Genomic DNA, 21,435 nt, shown 5'->3' with positions numbered 1-21,435 from the left:
TTCAAAAAAGGCCGTTTGAAAGGTATAATGTTATGTTACCTGATCTTTTCCTTTAAAATATTCTTGAGATATTCAAATTAATTCTCACCCAACCCGTTCCACGTATCCTACCAAATTTTGTTACCGATCATTAGACATAAGAGAACGTAAAAAAAAGGACAAGAAGAAAGAGGGCCAAAGATCCTTAATGTTTTGGGAGGGAGTTGAAGACAAAAAACGGTTTTGGGAGCGAATGCCAAAAGTCCTTCCTGGATTATATTGCTAATCGATTTCGGTTAGAAATAAAATCGGTTCTTTTTCTTCTTCATGGCTATACGTAGATTTTTGGAGGGTATTAAACGAGGAGACTATTAAAAAATTCATCAGGACGAATTTCAAATTGAGAAGAATGTGAGGGTTTCGTAACAACGTGGAAAGTGCCTTACCCATTCATTTGTGAATATCATTTTTGTACAGAGGGTATTTCAAAAAGGGGTAATCTAACCGAAGGACAGTGAAGTGGTTTTATGGGAAATTAATTTGAGTCGAAAATGTAACTTCTATGGCATTTTGTAGCCCGGGAAACCGTCTATGAGTTATAATTAAAGTGTTTTATGGATGACCCTTCATTTTATTTATGAAACTGAAAGAGACTGATATTTAAATGAAGGGGACCGAAGGACAGTGGGATGGTTCTATGGAAAATCAATTTTGAGTCGCAAAATTTAATTTCTGTGGCAGTTTTTCCACCAGGACAACCTTTCATGAGTTATGATTGGAGTATTTTACGGATGACCCCTTAAATTTCCTTAAGAAACTGAACAAGACAATGCTATTTAAATGAAGGGGTCATCCATAAAACACACAAATCATTAACTTGTTTACGGTGGCCATTTTGTGCAAAATGCCACAAAACACTCTCGACTCTAATCACCCTCTGTAGTTAGGTTCTGAACCCCCTTTTTTTCGAACATCACGTACAGTAAAAGAAAAATATTATTCCAGTTTATTGTCCTGTTAAAAGGGTAACCGGTCTTTGATTAAGCGAATCTAAGACCTTATTGATTATCCGTTCTCTCCCTATTTCCGAATCTTAAAGTTTCTCCCCCCCTCGTTAACTATTCCATTTAACTTTTTGGTTTTTCTGGGCGACCCTCTTCCTTTTTACCATATATCATTAAATGGTGAACGTTTTCAACATATGTTTCTTCTTTCTAAGCTTTCTTAAGATACCGATTTGATCGTCTTAACGGGTTAATGATTTTCTGTTATCGGATTTGTTAAGCCTTTGCTTCAGAATCACGACGATGCTTCCTAAGCATTGATTATATTACATTCCTGTACAACATAATTTATGAAGAAGTCTCCAATTTTTTTGTTAACCTTCTATCTACAGGCCCATTTCGATTCAAACCGGTTGAAATTGAACTTAAAATAACCGGATAGAATCGATTATTGGTAAATCGTAGGCGTATTTATTCTTACTTTAAACGTCTGTCTTCATAAATAAATTTTGCCAAAAAACCGGCGGTCTATATTATATTGGTTTCAACTTAAAGGAAAAGTTTAGGTAACATAACATTATACCTTAAATGAACGGCCTTATATATATAAATAAGGCCGTTGTTTTAAGGTATAATGTTATGTTACTTGAACTTTCCCTAAAAACGGACATTGTATTTCCATTTTTTTAACTTCTAACTCTTAGACATTATCATCTGTACTTAGGGTGATATTCCTTTCGTATTTTGAAAGGATGTCGATCCCCTTAAAGTTATTTGCTCCAAATGAAAATATAAAAATATTAGGTGGATCAACTTCCAACTCGCTTTTTAAACGAGATCCCGATATTGTACGCATTTTTTTCGTTCATTCAGTTTATATCAAGTAGGCCTTTAACTTCATCTAAAATTCATTTGCCAAAAAAGACTTACAACTATATAATAAAATCGTAAAGACAACTTACTTTTTCTTTATTAACGTGGAAAGCTTCGAGTTTGGGATCGTAGAGCAGATATTCGGGTTTGATATCGACGGGAGATTGTCTCCGCCCTTTGCTGCAAAGGCTCCATTCAGGGTTTAACAAGCCCCAGAAATCTGGACCTGAAATAAAGAAATTTATTCCAAGAATTAGTTTTTCAGTATTTTTCTGAACCATTTTTTTTTGCCAAAATTATGAGTTACGATTTAATTGATTTGTCTTATTTCTCTGGAATTGTTTTGGGGCATTTGTGGTTTTGATAACACCTTATGCTTCAGGTTAAATCAGTAGAACAGATACTATTCTCTCCTGCAATTTATAAATACTTCTTTACTATGACGTCTTAATTCGTTTTTGTTTCCAAGGTTTCATGATGTACGCCTGAATAGAAGCCGCATTCAACATGTCCGTGTCATGTTTAGCGGACAATAGAATTAATTTTTCTTATATTTATATATAAATATACAGAAAATTTTTCCAATCCCACAAATTAACCTTTTTAATTTTTCCTATTTCGCTTCAGAGGAAAATTAACAACTATAGTTAAGAGTAATTTAAACAGTACGTAAACATTAAACCTACAAAACTAGTGAACCTTAATGTATCCCCATCTAAGGAGGAGTAAAAAAAATTTATGATCTAGGCCTTGGCAGTATTTTGATAATGAAAAGAAATTTAAGTTTTTTTCTTCTATCTCATACTATTATTATTTTTTTTTAACCGCTAAATCGTTGCCACTTTTCAAGAGGATGTACGTTACGATTCCTTTCCTTTTGGCTAAGGTTTTTCGGCGCTTGGGACATTTTTCGGTTTAGCTCATAGGCTGCGAGGCTTCTCTAGCCGTTAAAGAAAATGAAAGGTGATAAAATACAAGGCTTCGCTCGATCCCAAGGTGACCATCTTAAAAAGAATGAGAAAAAGGAAAAAAAAAAAGTAGGGAAGATCTACCCCTTTACAGGAGCCTCAAATTGCTCCAATAAAAAACGCCGCTAGAAGCCTGGCCTAGTCATAAAACAAGACCAAGAGTTTGTTTTTCTGAACAACTCCAAGTAAGAAAAAAAAATATAAAGAATTCTTGGATTTTTTGCTAGTATCAGATAGTTCCATTTTCTTAGCTATTTTTTCAAACTATCTCTCTCGCGCAATCCGACTTGTAAATTCCAATTACAATATAAAAGCTAGGGATTTTTTTACACAGCTTTTAAAAGGGACGATAAAATACTTTTTCATTCTAGAAAGGTTTATCGATCAGATGTTTTTCTATATGACAAGTTGAAGAAAAAAACCAGGTTTTTAAAACTAGTCTATTTTGTTGTTTCACATACAGGGTATTTCTGAGAGATCTGTCAATAATTAAAGGACCGTGTGTTCTTAGGGTCAAACTAATTGGAAAGTTCATCTAAACTTAAAGGGCTATTACTTTGTTGTTTGGGAGCACCGTGTATTTATAAAACATGTGACGAACTACAAATCCAACGTACTTTCACGCGCACTTTAAACGAATTTTTCTTCACTTTATGTTTTCAACTAGACAACGAAAAAAAAAACAACATAAAACTGTATTATGCTTTTTTGGGAATATTTTAAATTAAAACGAATGAGTACTTGGAAAAAATCAAAAAAAAAAAAAAACCATGTCAGAAAAGAATTAAAATCTGGGGTTGAAACCGGAGTCTACTTCATAGTCATGAATTCCTCAGAGATTTTAAGTGTTTTGTTTTCATCTAATCTTAATTTCAACTTTTTATGTATTTCTTCTTCTTAGGTAAGACGATACTATCGTCGCCTTTACTTGTAGCTTCAACGGGTTCAAATTACGACCAGGTTCTACAAAAGAACGTCAAGGCAAAAATATATTGTTTACCTTAAGCCCAAGTAAAAATTAGGTACATTTTATATGAGAAAAACTTTCTAAAAAGTAAATAAAAAGTTTGTAAAACAAGCTGAAAATCTAATCAAACTTAAAAGTACACGAAGATGGAAAGAAAAACAACACAAAATGAAGGGATGTGAACACGTCCCATTCTTGAGTAGTTTTTAGTCTAGGCTAGGAACTCATTCATGTATCTAAGAACAAGTAAAGATGATAAAATTCTAAACCTATCCTTGACTAAAACTGTTCATTTTGTTTATCAAAATTTAGCAGACAAATTTTCGAAAAGAAACTACGCGCCGTCTCATATTCTCAGTAACGTAAATGAATTCTTGGCTATACACTGATGAAGTTTTTTACTAAACGACTAAAGCGATCGAAACGTCTCCAACTTTTATTAAAATGTCTAGGCACGAATCCAAACCTATTTTTTTTCTTTGCATAAGTTGAAGGTTTCAAACCCTTACCCTACCCTAGAACCTTTCTTTAAAAAAAAAAAACTTAACAAAATTTAGCGCCCTGAGTTTCAAAATGAAGTTTGAAGCTTCAGCTTTGGGGTGTCAAGTCAAGAAAGCAAACGGTTAGAGCCTTTAGGGTAGAAGTCTTAAGAGAAAAAACTTCCTGTATGGCTATAGCACATCTAATTATCCGACTTCGTTTTTGATCTTCGCTATATAGAGGTAGTAACTGCGCTCAAACATCTTTCAGCCCTCAAGCATCTCAAATATATTCACCACGTTTTTTTACGGGTAGCTTTGAAGTTTAAAAGTTACATATCCAAAACAGATATTTAGGCCTACTTGTGAAATTCACTCTCACACAAACTGGCAACGGTTTCTACAGTATCCTCTGACTTTAACTGAAATTAGTATCTGGCCTTAAATAAAAGATGCTAAGTAAGAAAGCTATTTTATTGGTAGACATCTTGGAAACACAGTTTTAAAGTAAAGGGTATGATTTTAAATGGAAATTTAAATTTAAATATATTAAATAATTTATCATTAACTAACTAGTCTTTATTATATCTCTCTCCGAAACCGACTAGTTTATTTCTACTCAGTCCAATACTTGTGTTTGTTGGTATTACCAAGAAGCGATATCTAGTTTACTAGGGAGAAGGTATAAGATGCCTAAGTATTCGCGCGCCATAGTCTCAGTCCCCCTTTCAAAATACAAGGGGGGGGGGGTGTAAGAGGAGGCCGGTCTGTTTCGCCTCTCCTCAGTCGGAAAATACGTAATTTTCGTCATTCGCGTCGCGCTGAGCCGTTGACGCGAGTTTTCAAGAACCAATGACATGCTGGTTGTAATTTAGAGGCGGGGATTAACTCTGGACCTACGTTTGGACTGGAGATAAAGCTAGAAATGTGGCGAATTAATACCTTCTCCTTAATAAACTAGATATCGCTTCTTGGTATTACCTTTTCCTATATAACTATTTATATTTACTAAAACTTTCAGTATATAAGCAAAGGTATTTTCTATACTGTATCCACTTTTAAAAATTTTATCGCATTAACTAGGAACAAACATATGCCTATACGACTGTCACAAGCGATTTCTATTTGAGAGAGAGGTTAAATCCATTAGAGGTTGAAAGGTAATTCAATGAACCGACACTTAAGGAAAGAATGAGGTCAAACTCGAAAGGTCAATGGGCTTCGAAAAGGCTAGAAAAAGAAGTTAGCATTTTTTTATTTTGGTGGTGCTAGAATATGTCAGGGTCTTCTGGCTCTGATATAAGGGGAAAGGAATGGTCGCCTTACCTTTGATAATGGTGTAAACCTACATTAGGGCCTTTGGAACAATTTTTAACCTTCGATGTATATTTTTGTAACTTTTTATTCCCTTCCAGACCTCTTCGCTAAATTAAATTCGACATTGGTTGGTTTTTAATATTAAAAACCATTTTGCAAGCTCGCTAGGGAATTAACTACGAGTAGGAAAATTTTGGAATAATTTTTTTTTACTGTTTAATCTTGTTCGCTTTTTCCTCTAGAGGAAAATGTAACTTAATATGAAATGTAGGGAGTGCCATGAATGTCTTTAAATGCAATTAAGTGCATGCGCTTTTTGATAACATGTTTCATTTTCTATAAACAAGTATGGTAGATTTTTTCTTCACAAACTACGTATAGCCAAGAAGTGATATCTAGTTTATTAGGAAGAAGTTATAAGATGCCTAAGTATTCGCGCGCCATGGTCCGAGACCCCCTTTCAAAATACAAGGGGGGGGGGCGTAAAAAGACCAAGCTATTTCGCCTCTCCTCAGTCGGAAAATACGTAATTTTCGTCATTCGCGTCGAGCTGACGTGAGGTTTCAAGAACCAATGAGATGCTGGTTGTAATTTAGAGGCGGGGATTAACTCCGGAATGGAGATGAAGCTGGAAATGTGGCGAATTTATACCTTCTCCCTAATGAACTAGATATCACTTCTTGGTATAGTTGGAAAGAATCCTATGAAAAACATTAACATGTACAAAAATGGGCCAAGCCTCGCCTCGTGCCCTTTCCGCCGTAAAACGTTCTGAGATCCCATGTAGAGCCAAGTCTGCCTTTTTGTTCTTATTCAATCGCCAATTGAACAATTACGTTATAAATTAAGTCCTTTTCCTAATTAATAACCAATATTCTTTGACTCTATCATTATTATACATCTTTGTTCGTATCAAAAATATCGTGACTTGGCAATCGCAAGTAAGTAATATTAAAAGGGAGACGAGGGGATATTCAATAAATCGTCGCCGATTTTAAAATAATTGAAGGGATGTTCACTAAATCGTTTATGGTCGAGTGGATATGTACAAGTTTATAAGATGAGTCATGCATAATACTATGTAGAAGTTTATAAGGCGAGTTATGCATAACCATATCTACAAATTTATAAGGCGAGTCATGCATAACCCTACGTATACACGTTTATAAGGTAATTACATGCGATTGCCAAGTCACGATATTTTTGGTACGAACAAAGATGTATAATAATGATAGAGTCAAAGAATATTGGTTATTAATTAGGAAAAGGACTTAATTTATAACGTAATTGTTCAATTGGCGATTGAATAAGAACAAAAAGGCAGACTTGGCTCTACATGGGATCTCAGAACGTTTTACGGCGGAAAGGGCACGAGGCAAGGCTTGGCCCATTTTTGTACATGTTAATGTTTTTCATAGGATCTCACTTCTTTTTGTAGACCCTCTCGTTATACTTCGGTAGTTATATTAAAACAAGACCCTCTCGTTGTACTTCGTTTGCCAATATAATTGCTAACGCTTATCCATATTTACGCTGAATTACCCCTTTCGACCCCTAGAGAATATTCAAAAAAGATAGTACGCTATATCCTAATATAAGAATGTAGTATCAGTTACGACCTTTACGTCCTTTCAACAAGAACACACACTATTTCTGTTGAAAAGACGACAGCGCCATCTAGTTTTAAAATAAAGAACTAGAGAACAATTTTATAAAAATTTCGGGATGTTTTAATTTTTCTGTGCTTTATAAAATAAATGAAAACGAAATCCTGAATTTTAAGTTTCTATCTCCCATAGAAGTACCTTAGAATTTTGATGATCGGTGAGTGAGTGAGTGAGTGACAAAATAAGGTAGATTTCACCTTCAATATTTCGAAAAGTATATAGGGTAGGAACTTGAAATTTGGAAACTATTGCTAGGAATGAAAGTCCTCGCGGCAAGCAAAATTTCAGACTTTTACCTATACCCATCACGAAGTTACAGTGGTCTTAAAAGTGCCGTGAGTTGCTTTGAGAAAAGGATGTCAGTGCTCGACTTGGCGGGGAGCACTGCCGTGCTCCCAGATAGAAAATTTATTTTTGCTATCGCAAGAAAAACATCTTCGCATCTCCCAATATTACCGAAGAAACCTAATGAGGCGCAATGTATGTCGGTACCTAAAACTAAGCACGCTCTAGAGATTACTTGCAAAAAGGTATCCATTTTCAATCATCTATAACTGAGACCAGACAGTCCAGGATAAAGTCGATTTAAAATGAACTATACAGGGTGTTCTTTGGTCCAAATTGGAACATTTTTGATTCGAAATCGCCCCCAAAAGTAAAAAGTAAAACCTCTTATTATCTCTCAGACATTTCAGAAACAGCCTGCATAAATTAATTTTCTTTTACATAATTTTAAATAAGTATTTTGTCAGTCGCGATCTAGAAATATCATCACCCCAGAGATGGTTTTCATCAACACTGAACAACATAAAACCTTTCGAAATATTTTACACTAACATCTAAGTTACAAATAGGTATATATTTAACAGTACAATTCTCATGGATATCGTCTTTTCCTCGCACTCAATGGGGATACCGTTAGTCGCAAAAAAGGTGCGAAAGTATAGGAAACGCCATCGGAGAACCATGAGAAGAACGCTTCCATTTTCATCGGTCAAAATTAGTTCCGGACGGCCTCCCAGAGGGCAACTTAATAGCGAACCATCATGCTTACCCCCAGATTCCCGCCATTTCAAGCCAAAAGCATCGCTAGCAGAAATTCCTTTCTGGTCGCCGCTAGAGGCCGCCCGCCCGTCTAGGTTTCTCTATTTTCAGCCCATTCCGTCAAGAGATATAGATCTTTTCTTTCTTACAGATTTCTCTTGAAATTGGAAACTTACAATTCTAACCTAACCCGGGAAAGAAGCTTCCTTTCTTTATTCTTTCTGATATAACTTGGAAAGAAATAGAGAGAGATTGGCTAGGGTAGAAAACGTAAAACCTTTCTCCTAAGTTTCGTTGACTGTTGGATTTAAGAAATTTGAGAAAAGCGCTATTCTAGGCATAATTCGCCAAGCGAGGAAACCTATGGTTATGGTATTAACTCTTCAAGATGTAACACACATCTTAAATGGGATTTCCTCAACTGCATTTCGCCCTGGGCTCTCATTGTCAAAGGTGTAGTAACCGACATTCTCTACATTATCATGAAGTCGCGAGGGTTGAAACTTTAAATTGTTTTGACATGAAATTGATTGTTTACGAGTTAACAAACAATTTTCGGAAATACGTTTTACTTAAATAGGTACTACCACAAGTTCATAAGATATGTTCCATAAGTTTGTCACTGTTTACTGAGAGCTTGTCATGAAGTGAAGTACGTAGGTGAAACGTCGTAGATTCTCGAAAAGCGACGCCTGGTGAGGTGCTATCAAAGGCTCAGTACAGACTAAACAGGAAGATGGACTGCAAATTTAACCGAGTGTATGTAGTCAATTCTTGCTTGTCATTCTCGAACCAGCTCTCAGTAAGTCTCTAGCATTACAAAGTATAGGTATGTCATCCTTATGGAAGATACCTTATAAACTTATGTTACTACCCATTCTACGTTCATCGTTACAGCCTCCCTTTAACCGAAAAGAACCGAGCGAACTCTCCGATCGCATTCTTTTAAATATTTGATACTTGACAGAATATTAAAATAGGATTTGGTGACTGATAGGCTGCCTGTAATAAGTGAAAATCTCTGCTTACATTCAAATCCTGCTGAGAAAATAGTGAAATATATATTATGTGATATCGATAAATATTCATTTTATCAAACAAAGTATCGAACTGAACGTAATACTTTAAGCTCCTACGCCAAATACGGAAATTAGAAGAGTGGCGAAATAATATTAAAAAAAAAACCATAAGCCCGTTTGAGGAAAAAAATAGGTTCAAAAATTGCTCCTAAAGTGTAAATCTCATGCATAAGTGAACGAAGGGAATATCACGAGCTGCAGTCCTTCGGATAGATCGACAAGGGGCGCTTTATTGCAACACACGTACTATAGTGATTTATCACTAGTTAGACCCCTGTTTGATATATGAATTATTAAAGCGGAGAAGGAACAGTTACGAAAGATGGTCCATCAGACGCACGCTCTTGATCTTCTTCGATGCAACGCCACGGTTTTACAAGTAAGACAAAACACTACGAACACGAGAATGCATCAAGCCACGCTGTACTTTGCGTTACTGTAACATAAGCCTTTCAGATGATGTATATACGCGCTTTGTTTTCTCCGGTTTCTATATCAGCTAGGGTCGAATAGGGCGCCGTTTGTCAACGACCTTACTGCCCGGGACCGGACCCTAACTGTCTTAAGATGCAAAGAAGAATGGAGCTAAGGACCTGAGGTCTAAAAGTGTTTGGCCAACTTTCAAGGGATGATTATGCAAACATCTTATACTCGGGATAAGACCAAATTTTTGATCGTTTTGAATAGTTATTTTAAGGTATAACGTATTGAACGGGCCTCTTTTCCTTTAAGCATTAAACTTGAATATTTTTCTTAATTCATGTAATAACGATAAAAGACGGATCAGCTTATTCTTCGAATAGAAGTTTATTACTTATTCATAAACTATTTTAATGTTGCGCTGTAGGTCTAGATGTAGGTAAATATTTAAGCCCAACATCAAAGTAATTGGCAAAAATATTCGACTTGGTCTTATACACATAGAATAGCTAAATGAACCTTCAAAAGAACCGAACCGCTACTAAAACGAAACCTAATAATATAAACAGCTTCCTAGTTTTCCAGGAACACGCCAAAGTAGTTCAAACTAGATTTTCTGTTGATACAGACGTTATCGGCGCGTGTTAAAAGGGTTTTCTCCTTGATCTCACTGACAAGTTATTTCTCTTCGAGGACAGTAAGTTCAAGCGGGATATAATAACGTACATAGGCTTTTATTCTCGCGTATTTCCCGCCAATAAGGTAGTCATGGCAACGAAATAAACTTATACCAAGTTAACCAAGGCTTAGAATAGGAACTTTCTCGACGCTAGAAAAATTTTCTTTCGGTATTAACTCTACCATTGGCATTTATTAGGTAACCATAACAAGCAAATGGAAGAAAAGAAGCGGAAAACTCAACGAATTGAGAATAAGAAGTAGGCATAGTAAAAGAAATTGTAGAAATAAGTATGGAATATCCTATTGGACTCGGAACTAGCTTCCACTCGGGGAAAAGATGCCCGGAGAAAAGAGGGAGGGAGGGAGGAATTTCTTAGGGATAAAGGGTTCTTCTCGATTCATCTGGCAGAGAAGGAATTCATCCAGGAAGAAAATGTTCAGAGGGAATGGAGCGAAACGGAATAGAAGACCCGCGTGTGAAAGAGAGTTTTGAAAAAAAGGGTGCTTACTCCGAATTGGAAGGTGAAAAAGAAGGGGCCCAATTTCGAAGGAACGATCTTCCAATTAGACTCCTAGCAGGTGGAAATAAACTCTCCAAAGTTTCCATTTTTTTTCCTTCTTTCCTTTGGGCTTACTGTTATCTTTCGCTTTTTTAGGTGCACCCTAACACGACGCCTCTTTTTTGGTGATTTATTCTATAAGTAACTTCATTACAGATGAAGACCTCGAATCATAAAGATAACCCAATGATTCTTAAGAACACATTTCAATAACTAAACAAAGAACTTTTTCCACCTTCACACTTCAATAATAAGAAATCACTTCCTAATTTCCTAGAGATTTAACAATATAGTTATGGAGAATTTTTCAGAAATTTGATACATTTGCTAAAAAAATTCAAAAGTTTTTCTATAGATCTACCGAGCTCAAAACTACAAGAGCAGAATTAGACATTTTCCAGACAGTGAGACATTTCAACTTCAAAAAGAGTCCGTATCTCAAGAGATCTTAAATTAAACTTGGTAGAAATCATCGGAGAAGACACTCATTAGTGCCCCGAACCCACCTTGTTTTTATCTTTCTCTCATACACTCTTTGGGAGGGGGAAAAAATTTTCGTTCTTAGTCGAGTCACTATATGAGCGCGTGAGGAAAAATGAGATTTCTAGGGAGATTAGAGCGACGGAGACGTGCTCCCAGCTATCCACGCGTTGGAGAAAAACGCAGTTACTTCGAGAGGAGGACATCTCTCCCAGCATCCTCATCTTTGTCTAACCCCAGAAAGAGAAGGAAAGAAGAAAAAAATGTATTTCTGAATCCCCTTATCTTCAATTTTTTCTCTCACTCTTTTCCTGAGCATACATTTTATTTTTCCTATATCTCCAGTCTTCAGGCCGGTCTAGTAGATGGGGTTGTTAAAGAACTACCTTTAGACATATCTTAATTACTTAAACCAGCCATGCTACAATATATTTCTTTTTAATTCGAAATAGAAAATAATGAATTCAAATTAGTTCATAATTCTTTTAAGCTTTCCAAGTATTTAGTATCGGTGCTTTGGAAAGGATAAGAAAAAGGACTATGAAATAGTCAAAGGACATTCTAGCGTCTCATTTGAAACGAGAGCCATGTCCATTCTAGCCCTTAGCCAAGCTTACGATTAGGAATTTAATCAGTCAAATAAAATATACGATTTATCGCGAAATTTAGAGCGTAATGAAATTGGCATTTACGGATGTAGATAAATAGACCATTGGTTCAGAATTTTAGTCTAAACATTGATACGAGGCATTATTAATTTTTCGGTATAGATCATTTCAAAAATTCCATACAGAGAAACCAACACAGAGGGGCGTGGGCGCCATTGGGGTATTCTCCATCTCACCAGGAACCACCGCTAGAGGCAGCTTGAGTCGGATAACCATCCACGCGTCGTGAACTTTGGCTCCATCTGACGTTGCTTCTTGGCTTGAGGCAGAATACCCCAATGGCGGCCTCGCCCATGTGTGTTATCTTTCACGATACATGAGCATCTCAACAGCGTCATCTAATAACCCACGGCAATTCGCAGGCATGCATTCAGCCACGCGTGAGCTCGTATTACAATAGATGAGGCGTAATGACACCAGTTTGTCTGTCCTGACATTATTGCGTAAGAGAATAAATACCCTCAGATACTGGTCGACGTTGTCAGAGCCAAGGGTTAGGGTTGGTGCTTGATAAGGTGCTCGCGAAAAGGGTGTACGCATTAATATAGGACTTATGAATATTTATTAGTAGATGGGCGTGAATTAATTAATTTGATTAAAGCGTGCCACGCTATGCCAAGGAAGGGTGGAATAAAGATCGTGCCGCTAGCCCTACCTAACCGAAACTGATATGCTTATCTAGTAAAAGAGAAAGACTACGTTGTTAAGCCTAATTTTTAAAAGTGTTTTTAAAGTACGTAATTATATTAAACATTGTGTGGTCCCAACTTAATGATGGTTCATTTAACTCTGGGAGCTTTTATTAGTAAATTATGGGAAACAATTAAGGTTAAAATTCTTCTGGATGTTTTTAATCAAAATCTACATTAAACGTCCAATATCCGGGCCTACATTACACCCCATCACGTATTTTCAGTGCAAGCGCCCTTGCAGATCGATAAAGCATCTTCGTTACTAGAAATTTACTTATTTAAAAATATCAGTAACGAAAAATAGGTCTCATAGGGGGCGCTCCCACGCGTTTTTATTATAGAAGACCGTACAAAACATACAACCAATAGCATATTTTAAAAATTTTGTTAAGTTTCGAAACGGATTTTTTTTCTCTTGCTTATTTTAAATCCTTCAATTCCTGCTAAACGTATTCTTGTATTTTTTCCCTAGAAATGTTTTTCTCCACATTTCGTTAATACCATAAGCAGATGGTATTAGATATAACTCCCGTCTCAATAACATTCAAAAAATAAACTTCCTTTTTCCTTCACTATCCCAGACTAAAGGAATTAAGTCGAAGAGACTGCGACGGAAAGGAAGAGAGGCTTAGGAAAGATGGAGGAGGAAGAGGAGAAAGAAGATGAAGAAGAGGGCTGGAAATAAGGGGATGAAAGAAGCTCCTAATTCATCTAATGTTAAATGAAGCAATGCTTCTCCCTTTCATACGTAAAAGATTTGGGGAAAGGCACCTCCTACCCTTTTCATTTAGAAGACCTGGATAAAGAGGGAATGAGATGGGAAAGAGAGAAATCAAAATTAGGAGAGTGCATGAGTAAGAGAAAGGGACGATGGGAAGAAAGAAAGACTCTTGGCAATCGCCCAAAGAAATGTTGAAAAATCTTTTTCAAGTTTTTCTTCCACTCGCGTTAAGAAAGATTTCTTTTTAAAAAAAAGTGAGCGGTTTTTTTTCTACGAAATGGAATCGCGTTTGAAAGTACGACGAAGGATTTCTGATTGTTTCAAATTTTACGCTTTATTAACTTTGGTAATTTAAATTTAATCCTGGCGATTTAGGGATTTTCAAATATTGGAATTTTTAAGATTTATTTTATTTAAGCTAGCTGATACGTTTTCGTATTAATCTTTTTAATTTATTTCGACGACAAGAGTTAATTTCCAAGAATTTTCATTAAAGTATTTTCATATTTTTCTTATTGTGCAGGTGGCTTTTCAGTTTGCGTTGGTGTGCTGCAGGTGAAACATTTCTACAGGGGTTCTATGGGAAACTAATGGTAACGTTTCAGCCTGGTGGGATGCTTTCCCGTCATCCCAAGTGGCCTCTCACTTTAAACTTTCAATAGACTGTATATATTTTAAATATTTTGTATTATATTCTAATGAAAATTAAAAAATAAGTTTCATTTCAGTTAAGTTTAATTTAACTAACATACTTTTCCTCTCACGAATAAAATAACTTTAAAATCAGGTATAACTTATTTAGAAAGTTTTCTGGATTCCGTTGCTTTTAAAATCAGATTAATTAAACGAGGAATACAGGTTTTCGACGTTGAATTACTTAGGCAGACACTCAAGAGATCCATACAAATTCCCTTGACACTGTACTACAAGAGTTCCCGACGACAAACTCGTAAAAGCTCAGAGTGCTTTAGTACCCCCTTCTCATCAAAACGTAGAGTATATCCTACTAACTCACAAATAAGCCTTTGCTTTGAAAATTTCATCAAATCTAATTTATAAAACGGTGCATTTCATTTGGTACATATTAGGCCTATGTTGTTTATTGTTTTCGGTGGAAAACTCGCTTCCAAATGATGGCTTTACCATCGATACACAAAAGAATAGCGTCCATTGTTAAAGAAAACTAGAGCTCTTCGTACCGGCTTTGAATGAGAGTCTCCTTTATAAAACAGTAGTAGTGAAACTCTTTTCAATTGAAAGTTAAATCTAGGATTGAGCATATAGGGATTAGAAATAGGTTGAGAAGGAAGAACACGCCATCTATTTCATAGGTTTCATAATTTTACACTGCTTGTATGAAGTAACATGACCGAACTGTCCAATTGAATCTTTCAACGACACAACGTTCTAAAATAGTAATTAGTTGTACCCTACGTTTATAAGATATGTTCCATAAGTATGGAACTTCCTATACTTCGTAATTCTAGAGACTTATTCCGAGCTTGTTCGATTACTACGCGGTTTTGCAGTTCATCTTCCTATTTAGTCTGTACTAAGCCTTTGACAGCGCCTCACCAAGCGTCGCTTCAAGATAATCTATTACGTTTCACCTATGTCACTTCATGACAAGTACTCGGTAACCAGTGAAAATCTTATGAAACGGTTGGAAAATATCTTATGAACTAATGGTTGCACAGCTCTAGTCCATATTTTAATCATCCTGTCTTGAAAGCGCTTCTGGTTCGTAAAGAAGAGAAAACATAGTAAAGGAAGAAGAAAGGATGGTGAAATCGTTTGGCGAGAATCAAATTCTTGAATTCGACTCCTTTCTCTTTTGATTGGGTGGGTGGAGTATCTCCCCATACCCTAACCAGTACTTCACCCTTATCCAAAACCTCTCCAATATATATTTCGATTCCACTTGACGGTGACTTTTGAAGCCCTCTCTAATAGATCAATGGAGAAGCAATTCGCGCGAAACTATTGTCCATCGGAAGCGATTCAAAAATGGGGAGTAAAAAGGGGCAGGAATTCCCTTACGTTCACAGAGAGACGCAAGGTTAATGTATGTAGGGGAAAGGTTGGTACACATTTTAATAGCATGGCGTCCTTATGAGGGGCGTAAAATTCCAGTCTCTAACCTCCTCGTTTTTATTCTATTAATAATAATTACAAAGTAATCCTGGAACGAGGGTTCGAGTGTGACATGAAGGAATGACCAATAATATAAATCACGTGGGTAGGAGGAGGTGAAACCGGACGGTAATGTTAATTGACATTTCTATCCTGCTTCCCTCGCTTTGTTTATTAACGTTTTCCTTCCCGCCCTCCCGATTTAACCTTTATTGACGAATGCGGGCCCCAGGAGGCTCTCCTGTCCTTCCCCGGGCCATGTCTAAGCCTCGGCTTTCGTAATTAAAGACCTAGATAGAAGATTGAACGCGAAACGTAGAAAGAGACGCGTATAGCGGCGGTAAGCAAAAGTACGTAGACAACTTGAGTGAATCCGAGTATAGTCGAATTCGCGCGTAAAATGATTAAATTTAAAACGCGGGAGAGGTTAATTTGCCAGATTCGCCCTCAAGCACGCCTTCTCTTAATTATGTTTCCTTTTGATGTTCGAAGATGGCGCTAGTTCGTTTCCATCTACTATTAAAACCTAAATCCCTAAAACTCTCCGCATGATGGAGATTGCAGCAAAGCGTATATCATATTGTCAAGTCGCGCCTCTCTCAAATTCTCGACCGAAATGTACGAAAAGAGAGTTAATTAAAGCGGATTTTTAACAAATTAAAAGTTTTCGTCATTAAGATAATTAAGCGCGCGTTTTTGAAGCGAGCCTAGCTTGCTTTAGAACTCGGAACTAGAGTTCTCCGAGGGCTAGGACGTTTATCATTTTAGGTCAAGGCTCGTTTTAGTTACCATTGCTTCAAAGCGTGGTTTACTTTATAGCACGTGTCTCACCCCACGGCCAAAAAATATACATCGTCTACAGTAACGCATTTTCGGAATATATTTTCTATTTTATATCGCTTGATTACTAAAACCAAAGACCTAACCGTGAATCTCTATTAATTAAGAGTGTGGGTGTGAGGAGGAGGAGGAGGGAAAGACTGAACATCGCGAATGGGGAAAATATTCGACCCGTCGCTATTTTAATCACTCGGAAAAGCTGAAAAATATTTCTAATTTTGCGACGGGATTTCCGGATTTAAGGGCGAGGAAGTAGAAAGGTTTATATCGAATCAGGATAATTTGTATTCTTTTGCACGTATGTCTCTCTCCTGATTTTTATTTAGGCTTAATATTGACGTAAATTGCTCGTTTACGATCATTTGTTCAAAATATTTAATTTCATAGAAACAATGAATTAGAATCGTATTTTTGAATTCGGCTTAAAGGCTTAATAGCGTAACAAAATGTTCCTCGAGCAATTAATCACAAGATTACCTTCATAAACTTTAGAATCAAAAAAACATTAGAATCATTATAATGCCGTCCGATAGAAATGGAATTTCTGACGAAGAAAAATTAAATTATACGAATGGGCAAACTCAGAGTTTGTCGATTTAAATAGAGATTAATAATCTAGTATATCAATGTCAGCTAGAGTAAGTGTTACAAAACTCATACCTACATAATATCACCTTTACAATCCATAAACCATTTCATATTTCCTTTGCAAACTACTCAAAATAATCTGGAACGACACTAAAAACCTTCGAACAGATCAAGATGCGGACGGAGAAATTCTCAATAGAAAGATATGGAGCATTTGGAAAAGAAAATATCAAGAAAAAAAATGGAGCTTAACCTCTAAAAAGCAGGGAATAGTTCATCTTTTGAAAGCGAAGGAATATGATACTTATACTGTAAGATAGACTCCCACCCAGTTACTCCCTTTCAAAAAATAAACCGCTGCCAAAAAATAGTCCCCATAGATTGTGGGTGCAGTGTACTAAGGGAAAGAGATAGGGGGTTAAACTGTAGATAGAGCATATCAAGTCCTTCCTGGAAGAGAAAAAAAGGAGAGAGAGAGTAGCGACCATGCACCTTCCTCGTTGCTACCTCTTTATTTCAAATACTAGAAGGATCATGGCAATAACGTATACCAATCTTGAGTGACCACTAGTGTCAAAATATCGTAAGTTATTTGAACAAGAAACATCGTGATTATGCAATTCTTCACCTACGTGTGTTAGCCTAACTCTATAAACAAACACCACCTCACGTTAAACTAAAAACATTTTGATAAAACTGTGATTTACTGGTTTAAAAAGTACAAATATGAGCTGTTTCTCTATTCCAAAGAGGGTATAAAGAAGAGGAGTTGAAGCTAGCTGTTTTAGCAAAGCATTTTGAGGAGTTCTCGCTTTTATGTTTATTTATTAAATTTTCCTTCTAATATGCGGACGGTTCACCACATTTAAACCAATATAAGAAAAAGATGCGAGCGCACCGGAAGCTTAGAGGCAAAATTTTAAAGCGGGAACACTCCACCTTAGACTTCTACTCCTCCGCTTTATACCCTCTTTGATTCCAGTTTCCAGTATGGAACTAAGGGGATGTGTCAAATTGGGTGACGACACAAAGCCAAAGTGTACGCTATATCGGAGCTAGTACCTGATCTTTTCTTGAACAAAACGTCTTTTTCGTATCCGAATGGTAAGTAATTAAAGGGTACCCAAAACGGTTTCTAAAAATCTACGCCGTTTTGTATTGACACGTAGATAAAACGTTGAATCTTTCTTTCTAACTTACAATTCTTTCGCTTTCAGATGCGAACCACTGAACCAGTACATATAAGGTAAAGAAGAAGTAGAAGAGGGTGAGTTGGTTGGGTTGAGCGGCGAACCAAAAATGGTTTATGACACCGCAGAAATGTCATCGATGTTGATGGATGACGAAAACGGGGGAGAACAGATAAAGAGCCGTACGAGCTGGGGCTCAAACCCCCCATAAGGAAAAATACTACCAGGGAAAAGGAAAGGAAAGCGACCATCATTCAGAGAAAAAGCGAAACAACACGCTCAGAAAACTAGAGCTTCTCAGTTTAAAAAAAAGTAGTGCCAGAGTGGAAATATATTAACCCGAAGTCGACATCATCAGGGAGCCCATCCAAAAATTTAAATTCCTTGCAGAAAAAATAGGAACTTTTTTCCGGAACTATAGGAGAAAAAATGGAGTTTTTATAGGAAAATATGGGACTAAGTGCTCATTTATAATACAATTTTGACTTAAACTACGTAGGAAAATCGGAAAAAATAAAGTAGATTTTACTTTGAAAAGTAGAACTTAATTAAAAGATGATGAACAAAAAATCCTGTTCTGTGTCTAGTCAAATGGGATCTCGATAAAAGAGATAAATTTGATGCTAAACTATACGAAAACTTCAACTAAGTCAAAAATATAGGTTATTATAGGAAGTTTCATGAAATTATAGGATAATATAGGACAGGTTCAAAAACACAGTACTTTATAGAAGCGCTGGGCTCCCTGCGTTCAAACTTTTAGAGAGTCCCATAGGCGTCCAACAAAACATTTAAGCTTGAAAACGTTTTGATAACTTTGTGCTAATTTAACTTTGAATAGGGGGAAAGCGGCTATTGAAACCGCAAGGGAGAAATTCCCTGATAAAAAATCAATGATAGTTTACTATGAAGACCTCTAAAAGAAAAAAAATACGTCGGTAGGGCAGAGACCCATATACCGCAATAGCTTAAGTGTCCTTTCTAGAACAAGGCGTCCTTGCTATCATTATCAAAACGGACATAAACATAACGGTGAATGAAGTCTATTAAACTTTCCTTCTAAGATTAAAAAATAACTTTCCAGAAGTTTCCTGCATGCGCCTAGTAAATATACGAGACACGTTCCAGATAAATTATTATGCTAAACTGTCGAGAAAAAAGTCTATTTCTATTCAAAATCGGCGGTAGTTAATAAGTTAGCCCATGACAAAAAAAAACTAGTTGGAAAGCAGAAAAAAAGACAAATTTATTGGAAGAAACGTTATACCAGCAGACTGCGGTTGCCTATCGCCAAATCAAAATCCAATTTTAAACTTAAAACGAGCTCTGAGGTACAAAAAAGGAGTTGAAAGTTGTGAGAAGCAAAATTGTACCACAAGAGTATACGCGGTGTGAGGTAGAATAGGAAGTTAACCTAAATTTTACCTTCATCTTTTTCGACTATTATACCTTACTCTTTATTAATATAACGACATCGAACAGATTACCTCCTGTACAGTACAGAAGGAAGTATATTTTCATCTCTTTAAAAACCATATTTCAAAGTTAGGAAAAGAGTATGAAACCTTCAACTAAGAAACGTCCACGTTGAAAAAAATTGAAATGAAAGAAAACGTGAACGTGCTTTGAATCGGTTCACCACGAGAAAGAAATTGGAAGAGTTAAAAATGAAGCGAAAAAAAAACCTCTTTTAAGCGTCAGACAACTTTGGGAAGGATTTTTGGAACGTCAAGTAATTTGCATTTGAATGACAAAAAGAGGGACTCTCTCTTTACGCCCACACTACCATATTTCGTTTCTCCAGAATATAGCACTTGATAAAACCGACGTTATTAAAGTATGTCTTAAATCCATCAAAATCTTGCTAGCAATTTATAGCAGTCTACATCATAAGCGTATGATAAGGATATTTGCAGCCAAGTAGCGCCAATATATTTGTATAATAACAAGGGTCTATTTTTAAGACTGAAGGTGGCATCCTAGACATTACCGTACTGTACGACCCTACAGAAACGCTGAGGATACTGGGAGGACTTGGCTGCCATAAATCTGAGTACAGTGGCTAGTGGCTACGCTATAAGTATGGAGATTACGTCTTCGTCCCTCTCTCACTCAAGCTTAGGCATTATATGGTTATAATGTCATCTCTAAATGAGAGCACTTCCGGTTAAAATTACTAATGGAAGACTACAGTAACATGATGTCATCAGTTTTATCAACTTCCGTAAAATATTCTAATTTGTGGACTCGGGGGGAAAAAAAAGTACAAAACCATTTTAAGAATGTAAAGGATAAGACAGGCCTGTGTTAGCTGCTGGCACGTATATCTTGATTAGTATATTAAAGCAAAAGAAAAAAAGTTCCCCAGATTTATAGTCTAGTATTTTTTACGGGAGGACATTTTTTCTTAGAATGGAAAATTGACAAAGTGGCAGTAACGGGAGTCTTGTTGAAAAAAGGGGAAATTTATTTTATGATCGTGTTAACTTATTTTTAGGATATTTTTTTCTTTAAATTTTAGTCATCCCTGGAAGGGAAAAATTTTTCTTGATAAAAAACTTGAAACTGTATAGATTTAAACAAGAACCCACGTGAGACCTGAGAACGTGCAACGATAAAACTCGGCTTTGGTTCATATTGTGATTTCACGTTATTTTCCCACAATTCTTCATTCCACCATCGCCATATAGTCAGACTAGGAGGATTGGTACCATTTAAACCAGGAGACCAGGCTACATGGCGGACAAAGCTCAGTACCAAGTAGCCTCGCCTATTTGTGTAAAAGATAACAATCCTCCTAGTATTACTATGTATCAATCAACTGCAAAAGTTGGGAGAGTTCATGGAAACGAAACTTGACTTTAAATTTGACACTTTCTCAGTACTTAAATACGTTATTGATTCGAATTATTATATTGGCAGACTGACAAGGATCTCTGGGTAGAATTTTGTTAAGGGTTAGATTAAACGTGACTTTTCTCCTTAAATAAGGTTTGAAATTTGTGATATTTTTTTTCTTCTCTTCAAGACATTGATAAATCTTCATTCATGACAAGAGTAACTTCGAAGGGTAATATACTTTCGA

General features: G+C 36.2%; 1 protein-coding gene across 1 annotated transcript in view; it reads right to left on the bottom strand.

The window, feature by feature from the left end:
* Positions 1–21,435, bottom strand: part of LOC149602625 (carbonic anhydrase-related protein 10-like) — a 93,111-nt gene that overhangs the window by 25,621 nt on the left and 46,055 nt on the right. The window contains exon 3 of the mRNA XM_089860836.1: positions 1,946–2,082. Within this exon, the coding sequence (XP_089716962.1) occupies positions 1,946–2,082 (137 nt within the window). The remainder of the gene's footprint in view (positions 1–1,945; positions 2,083–21,435) is intronic.

This window comes from Phalangium opilio, unplaced genomic scaffold, assembly GCF_054372755.1.
Source record: "Phalangium opilio isolate 3A_F unplaced genomic scaffold, DU_Popi_V2 ptg000354l_1, whole genome shotgun sequence".
Taxonomy (NCBI): Eukaryota; Metazoa; Arthropoda; class Arachnida; order Opiliones; family Phalangiidae; genus Phalangium; species Phalangium opilio.
The sequence above is the reverse complement of the archived record's forward strand: the minus strand, read 5'-3'. Positions and strand labels throughout refer to the sequence as shown.